Source organism: Physeter macrocephalus, chromosome 21 (assembly GCF_002837175.3).
Source record: "Physeter macrocephalus isolate SW-GA chromosome 21, ASM283717v5, whole genome shotgun sequence".
Taxonomy (NCBI): Eukaryota; Metazoa; Chordata; class Mammalia; order Artiodactyla; family Physeteridae; genus Physeter; species Physeter macrocephalus.
This window is the reverse complement of record NC_041234.1, coordinates 49,697,663-49,705,729: the sequence shown is the minus strand read 5'-3', so window position 1 is coordinate 49,705,729 and position 8,067 is coordinate 49,697,663. Positions and strand designations below refer to the sequence as shown.

The following is an 8,067-nucleotide window of genomic DNA, read 5'->3' as shown; positions in this document are numbered from 1 at the left end:
GAGGGCCCCAAAGTGGGGAGTCTTCGGAACGCAAAAAAAAAAAAAAAAAAAAAAAAAAAAAAATGTACCTTCTATTGTCTCATCATCTTCTCTCTCTCTAATCCCCACCTCCAATCAATTGCCCCTTCTTGCTAATAATCATCTATAGCATGCTTTACTATGGACCTAGTTTTAGACAAAGAGGAGTCCCTGCCCTCCTAGTGATTACTGTCTGATTGAAAAGAGCCAACCATTTTTTTTCTCTCTTGCTCCTCTACAGACTGCTGGGGGATGAAGTGGAGGGCAGAGACAGAGACAAGTAAAATGGAACCTCCTCGGTTAGGAGCTTGCTGAGAAGCTTTTTTTTTTTTTTTTTTTTTTTTTTTTTTTTGCAGTACGCGGGCCTCTCACTGCTGTGGCCTCTCCCGTTGCGGAGCACAGGCTCCAGACGCGCAGGCTCAGCGACCATGGCCCACGGGCCCAGCCGCTCCGCGGCATGTGAGATCTTCCCGGACCGGGGCATGAACCCGTGTGCCCTGCATCGGCAGGCGGACTCTCAACCACTGCGCCACCAGGGAAGCCCTCGGTTAGGAGCTTGACCCATGGTGAGAGGAGGTCAGGCAGAGGCTGGATGCTCTCAGGGATAGTACGGTGAGACTTGGCACAATGAGTGGGATGTTGACTCAGTTTGTTCATTCAACAAGTATTTACCAAGTGCTGGACATAGCGCTAAGCTCTCTGTTAGGTGGCAGAGGTGAATTAGGGCAGGCTCTTTCATGGAGATACTCACAGTCTAGTGGAGGACAGACGAGGAAACTCATCATTACAACCCAATTTGCTACTGTGTTGTCATCGAGTTTGAACCGAGGGCTCTGGGACAGAAGAATGTGGGATTCACCCTGCCTGAGGGGACCCGGGGCTCACAGAGCCAGAGGGACCTGAGCTGTATGCATCTCCAAGGCTGACAAGTGGGATTAGGTGCACAGGAAGGGGGTTGGGCTATTCATAGCAGTTCCAAGGTGAGGGATCATCGGGTCCACAGGCAGGAGACTTGAAAGAGGTGGCTTTGTCAGAGCTGTAATACCTTGGAGTGGCTTAAGCTTTGAGGTTTGGGATAGGGTAAGGGAGCAATGGGTGTCTGGGTGCAGGAGGCAGGAGGTGGCAGGCAGAGAGACCTGAGGGGCTAGGCAGGAGGCCCAAGGGCAGTTTCAAAGTAGGGAAATCACATGATCGGATCTAAGTTTTAGTTAGATAACTGGATGGTCTCTAATGTTCCCTCTCGTCCCTGAGACTTTATGGTAAGTGCTAAATGCGTTGTACAGAAATCGAAGGGCAGAGTTCAAGCAGAGATCCTACCCTCCCACCCCTTACACTCCACCCCCTCGGTAATCTGCAGAGAAGGGAGAGGAAAAAATATTGATTCTTCCGAATATACAGTATGGGCAGGTTGACTGGCTTGAAGGAACTTGGAAGAAGAAGCAGACAAAATATGTTTAAGAAATAATATTAGATATTCATTTCAATGTATTTTTTTTTATTTTATTTATTTATTTGAAGTATAGTAGATTTACAAAATTGTGTTAGTTTCGGGAGTACAACAAAGTGATTCAGATATATATATATATGTATATGTGTGTATATATATATATTCCTTTTCAGATTCTTTTCCATTACAGTTTGTTACAAGATATTGAACTTAGTTCCCTGTGCTATACAGTAGGACCTTATTCATGTCAATGTATTCTATTGATTATATGATCATGTATATGTGGGACTTAAAGTAGCCTCACTTTGCCCTCTTCTCAAAGACAGGGAGCTTGTCTAGCTCATCTTTGTTTGTCCAGCACCTCACACAGAATCAGGCGCCCCAGAGGCGCTCGGGAAACACTGGAGGGGGGAGGGCGGAAAGGGAGGGAGGAACTCGCCCTTGGGAGACACCCCTTTTTCGGCAGCGGTTCCCAAGCCCCGGACCTCTGACCTCCCACCAGCAGGTGGCAAGATAGCGTCCCCGCGCGCCGCGAAAAGGCGGAGCTGGGCGGAGCGTCCGAAGCCCCGGCGCGCGCAGCCGCGCGCCCTCTTTTCTTGGCGCTCCGGAAATAGGTGGACCTCTTTCCGTGCCTAGCACAGCCATGGTAAGGCAGATTCTTTGCGAGCTCTTGGGACCCATCAGCCTCCATCCTCCAAGGGCTGGGGCTACCCGGGGCTGCGGGACTCCCGCAGGGGGTGGTCGGGCGGAGGCGAAGGGAGAGCGGCTGGTGGGGTGGGCCCACGCGGGCTCGAGGGCTAGGGCGAACGCCGGCTGTCGGCGGTGGGAGGTTGGGGGATGATCGGTTCGGCTGGCGGATGATCGGTTCGGCTGGCGGATGATCGGTTCGGCTGGCGGGAAGGCTTCGGTCTCCCGAAGGTCACGCGTCATGCGGCCCTGGGAGGAGCGTCTTGCTTCCCAGGCCGGAGCCCCGGGTGGGCCCAGAGGACAGAGGTCGGGCCCGGGGAGGGCGGAGAAACGTTTTTTCCGTCGTGTTTTTGGCACGGCCTGACTCTACGTAGTGTGGCCAGTAAACCTCTGTATACGGCATTAAAAAGGCTTCCTTCCGCATTTTAAGGTGAAAAGTGATCTCACCTTTAGAGTTTGAGTAAGTCACTGTTGGCACGTGGTTGTGCTGAGGTCAGATTAAATCTCGCATCTAACACTTTAAAACCTGACATATTTCGAGAAATTTTCTGTTTGATAAGTAGAAGCACAGATTCTGATCCGTTTCTGTTGCTGGCTGGCTGTGTGCCAGGAGGTCCAGCCCCTGGTTATTTCACCAGCATAATGTCCTAATAAAAACAGCCTCTAGAAGCATACGCACTTTTAAGTGGCAACTTATAAATAATTAGTGAACAGGAAATACTGCTCTGAAAGACAGTTAACCTCTGTACAATGAGAAGACTGGTTGCAGTTTGTGAAACCTACAGTATTTTGCTGTATACTGTGTATGCATTTGCTTCTCTGCCTTTAATCACGGCCCTGTGCTTTTTACATTGTCTACATTTTGCTGAAGAGGAAACAGATGCTCTTCTTTAGAGAATAGTTGTAGCTGTGTAAACTGTTCTTGAAAAGACCTGAAACTGTTTAACAGTATTAAAATCGAAAAATCCTTCAGGCTCGTGGTCCCAAGAAGCACCTGAAGCGCGTAGCAGCTCCAAAGCATTGGATGCTGGATAAACTGACTGGTGTGTTTGTAAGTATCATTATATTGTAAGCATGTTTTTTATGTTGTAAGTATCTTAAGGGACGTGTTTCCTCTTTTACAGTTTTATCGAGATATGATTGATGTATTTAAGGGACACACTTTATACCGCTTTATGTGTCAGGCATCCCTGATTATTGTATCCTGAGTTACTCTCTTTTTAAGGGCCCTGTGCTATCTAGCTGTGCCCCACCTCTTACCTAATAATTCTGTGCCTCATTTCTTCCACATACCACATGGATGCAGGACCTCAAATGTTCTTAACGGGCCTGGTCCTCTGAAAGGAAAATGCTGTAAAACTTTAAAGGTCTGGAATAGTTTTGCACACTTTGAATACCTCTTGTTTACCCCCAGTGGGGGGGGGGGCGGGTGATAGTCTGGTGAATCTCAGGACTTAAGAGGTAGTTGGAGTGAATCCCACCAATAGTTTAAGATAACTTTTAAAATCATTTTACAGGCTCCTCGTCCATCTACCGGTCCCCACAAGCTGAGGGAATGTCTCCCCCTAATTATTTTCCTAAGGAACAGACTTAAATATGCCCTAACAGGAGATGAAGTAAAGAAGATCTGCATGCAGCGTTTCATTAAGATTGATGGCAAGGTCCGCACTGATATAACCTACCCTGCTGGTTTTATGGGTAAGTGGTTAGTGGTGGGCACTTGGTGGTGCTCCTTGATTTTTTTAAATCTTCCTCTCTAAAGTGGTGGGCTTTTTCAGTCTCTCAGAAATAAAGCATGACTTTCCCTCTCAAGAGTTTTACTTCCATATTGTAGGGCTGCAAATCATAAATCATTTCTCAAAACCAAATTTCAATTCACTTCAGATTTTACGGGTCATAAAAACAGGATTTTGAAACATTAAAGATTAGCTAGCCATCATTGATCTTAGGAATCCTTGTTAATATTCGAAATGGGAAGCATACGGGGTTTTTTTCCGCTTATAGCGTGGTTATTGTTCAGCATGGGGGTACTGGGGGTCGCTATAGTAACCTTAGTTATTACCATTTGATATCAGATGTCATCAGCATTGACAAGACTGGAGAGAATTTTCGTCTGATCTATGACACCAAGGGTCGCTTTGCTGTTCATCGTATTACACCTGAGGAGGCCAAGGTGAGTGTTGCAAGCAGGCTGGGCCTTCGTTTAGTAAAAGTACTTGATTCTAAGTTACAGCCTGAATTAAGCACATGGGCTGATCCATTGTGAGGTAGGTAGATTAGAATTACTCATAATCTTATACCTGGAAACAGCCAGTCAAGTTAACATCCTCAACAGAGTGCTTTTTATGGCAGAAATGAATTCTAGCTGAGCAGTGACTTCTGGTTTCCTTTTTTTGAGGCAAGGAGAGTGATTCCAAGGAACGTTTGAGTATCTGAAGTATGGGTCCTTTAAGGATAAAGGGCCAGAAAACCAATATCTAGTTCAATCCTACTGGTCCTTTGTCTAGCTTTACTCTGGGGAGGGGAAAGGTATTAGTGGAGGGGACCAATAACCCTTGGGGCACTAGTTTGAAATAACTCAAAAAAGGTTGCAGACATTGATTATTTAATCCAGTTTGTTGTGATGGTTTTATGCAAAAGTTCATGGCTTCTTGAATTATTGGCTGTAAGTGAAGGTTAATTCAATTGGATGATTCAGCTCCTAATTTCCTTAGCTACCTTGTTAGCAGCAAGCTGGAGGGCACGTCCATTGGCATCAAGGTGATTTGATTTACTTAAAGGATGTCTTGGGGAGTGAAATGCTTTGTGAAATTGTTGATTAGATGAACTGGTAATACAATTGCAGTTTGTGAGACAAAACTCAATTGTGATGTAGAGGGAGCCATTAAGAGGCACTTGTTAGCTGTCTGGGTGGGTGAGTTGGAAGGAAGAATTCAGACGCACCTTGAGACTTAAACGACCTGGGTAAGGGGAGGTGATTTGCATTGGAGCAGGGAGGAAATGGTGGTGATCATCCCTCCACCTGGGAGTTTGAGGTTGTGAGGCCTTCAGTGCTTTGAACTTTTAACCTTGGGGGTGATGCAGTACTACAGAGGAAATACATTGCTAGCCTAGAAGGGGGCAGTGTGCAAGATGAATTTATGGGGGAGTGGGAAGAAAAGTCGGACCCCATTATTCAGCTGCAGCTCAGGAAACAGGCTGTTCTGTGTGGGGGCTGGTACCTTCAGCTGCTGGTTGCACCTTTAAGCTGGTGATTTGTGGCTTTGAAAAAACTGTTTCTTGTACTCTGGAGCATAGTGCACGTGAGCTAGATTAATGTGGCTAACCCGTGTGTTTCAGTATAAGTTATGCAAAGTGAGAAAGATCTTTGTGGGGACAAAAGGAATCCCTCATCTGGTGACCCATGATGCTCGCACCATCCGCTACCCTGATCCCCTCATCAAGGTGAATGACACCATTCAGATTGATTTGGAGACTGGCAAGATTACTGATTTCATCAAATTTGACACGGGTAAGCAGGCTCTGCTACATAGGCATTCTCTTCAAAGGCCAGGCATAAGAGCTGTTCTTTACTTTTATTTTTAAGTTAATTTAATCAAGACCTATGACTTGCACAGGGCCTGGGTACAGGGTTTTTTGTTTGGCGTTTTGGGGGCTCGAGGTGATTCTGATGTGCACCTAGTTAGCAACCAAAGCTAGATGTCTTGTTGATGTAGTAACGGATTGGGAAGGAGGCAACTCTTAGTTTTAAGAAATGTTCAGAGAATCTGTAAACCCTTATGGTGTCTCATTTCAGCATGGCTTTGTGGTGGCAAGGAGGGTTAGAGAGGAATATGTTCTGAATTGTGGGGAGGGAAGTCAGCTAAGGATGTTTTCAATGGGGAGTTGTGAGAAGCTGTGAACGGGTAACTGCTCCAATGCCCAGGTGTATGGTATTTTTACCTCAGGGATCCAAGTGCTTAGAATAATCTGTGTGGCGGAAATGAGGTCTTGTATAACACATTCTCAGGCCAGCTCCAGATCTCAAAAGCCTCCCCATCCATGGAAGTGGCTTGAGGGCTGGGCAGGGAAGTCTAACAAAAAAGCAAACAAACTTGGGGCTTCCCTGGTGGCGCAGTGGTTGCGCGTCTGCCTGCCGATGCAGGGGAACCGGGTTCGCGCCCCGGTCTGGGAGGATCCCACATGCCGCGGAGTGGCTGGGCCCGTGAGCCATGGCCGCTGAGCCTGCGCGTCCGGAGCACCGCAACGGGAGAGGTCACAACAGAGGGAGGCCCGCATACCACAAAAAAAAAAAAAAAAAGGCAAACAAACTTGAGATAACAGCCCTTTGTAATGCTGTCATCATCCCCCAAATCTGTTCACAACAGTAGCAGAGAATTGTGCCTTGGAGGAACAGCGGTAGTCCAGGCAAGACATGGTAAGGACCTAGTGAGGTGGGTGCAGTGGAGTTTATTACATTTATTAGCTGTGCAGGAAGGATAGGGCAAATCATGGTAAGGACCTAGTGAGGTGGGTGCAGTGGAGTTTATTACATTTATTAGCTGTGCAGGAAGGATAGGGCAAATCTTAAAAGAGGGCCCTGAGAGTTCTAGCTTGGGTAACAGATCCATAGAAGTGAATTCAACTGGGAAAAAAAGATTAACTTTGTTGCAGACCTGTCTAACTTTGTTGCAGACCTGTCTCTGTCATTCACTACACAGGGCACGGTTCCTTGCTCTGAGCAGATTGTCTGTTCCTTCCTGCCTAGGTAACCTGTGCATGGTGACTGGAGGTGCTAACCTGGGAAGAATTGGTGTGATCACTAACCGAGAGAGACATCCTGGTTCTTTTGATGTAGTTCATGTGAAAGATGCCAACGGCAATAGCTTTGCCACCCGGCTCTCCAACATTTTCGTTATTGGCAAAGTAAGTCTGGGTCTCTCTGTCTTCTCTCTAGTCTGGAGAAACCTGTACGATGCAGGTACTGGCTGGGATTGCAGTGCCTGGCTCGTGCTGGCTCTGTTGAACCTAGTGTAAAGCCTCCTCTGGGATAGGGCTCACAACAGGGCTGAGGCAGATCTGTGCATTTTCAGTGTCAGAATCAGAGGCGGACCAGTTCACACCTGGGTTGGTGGAAAGTGCCAGTAATGGGATGAATATGCCTTATAGTTAGGTTCTTTAATTTGTGCCTGGGTTGGGGTGGGGGGGGTGCTTTTCAAACTAATGCTTGGCCTTGGGCATTATTTCAGTACTTCTGAGACTAATTATGAAGGGTATTGTAGTTTGCATCTACAGATACGGGCAACAAGTTTAAAGTGGGTATTTCTGATATACCAGCATCAAAGTGTCTTAAGACTGCCTGACTGTTGCTGAGTGTTTTCACAGACAGGCTTCTCTGTTCCTCTAGATGAGAAGACAAATGTAGCATGTGCCAACCTGTTGACGGTATGTAGCAGGTTTTGATTCTCCTTGTTTTCTCCTCCAGGGCAACAAACCATGGATCTCTCTTCCTCGTGGAAAGGGTATCCGCCTTACCATTGCTGAGGAGAGAGACAAGAGACTGGCAGCCAAACAGAGCAGTGGATAAAATGTTGTCTAAGTGACGTGATTGGGAAAGTGATTGGGAAAGTCTTTGTACTTAGAGATAATGCTACATAATTAAAAGCCTCTTTAGTGTTTGTTGTGGTTTGTGTTTGTTCGTTTGCTTTGATTTACATTTTCCTTTCTACTTTATAACATGAAAAGTAGATTGAATTTTCAGGCAGGCTTGGGCATTGTGGGATGTGAATCTGTCGCCTATAGGCTGGACCTGGGCGGTGGTGGGAAGGAGAACACATCAAACTTGGCAAAGGAGCAGCAAGTAACCGAAGAATGGAGAGAGCCAGGGAAGCCCATAAGGCCAAGCTCCCTTACTTGGCTGGGACCTCATTTACCCT

General features: G+C 46.7%; 1 protein-coding gene across 1 annotated transcript; it reads left to right on the top strand.

Annotated features, from left to right (window-relative positions):
• Window positions 1-2,002: 2,002 nt before the first annotated feature.
• Window positions 2,003-7,809, top strand: RPS4X (ribosomal protein S4 X-linked). Its single transcript, XM_007109815.4, has 7 exons — window positions 2,003-2,111; window positions 3,126-3,203; window positions 3,670-3,850; window positions 4,228-4,325; window positions 5,492-5,663; window positions 6,900-7,057; window positions 7,617-7,809. Exons 1-7 carry the CDS (start codon window positions 2,109-2,111, stop codon window positions 7,716-7,718), a joined length of 792 nt encoding a protein of 263 aa, XP_007109877.1. The 5' UTR covers window positions 2,003-2,108; the 3' UTR covers window positions 7,719-7,809.
• The last annotated feature ends 258 nt before the right edge of the window (window positions 7,810-8,067 follow it).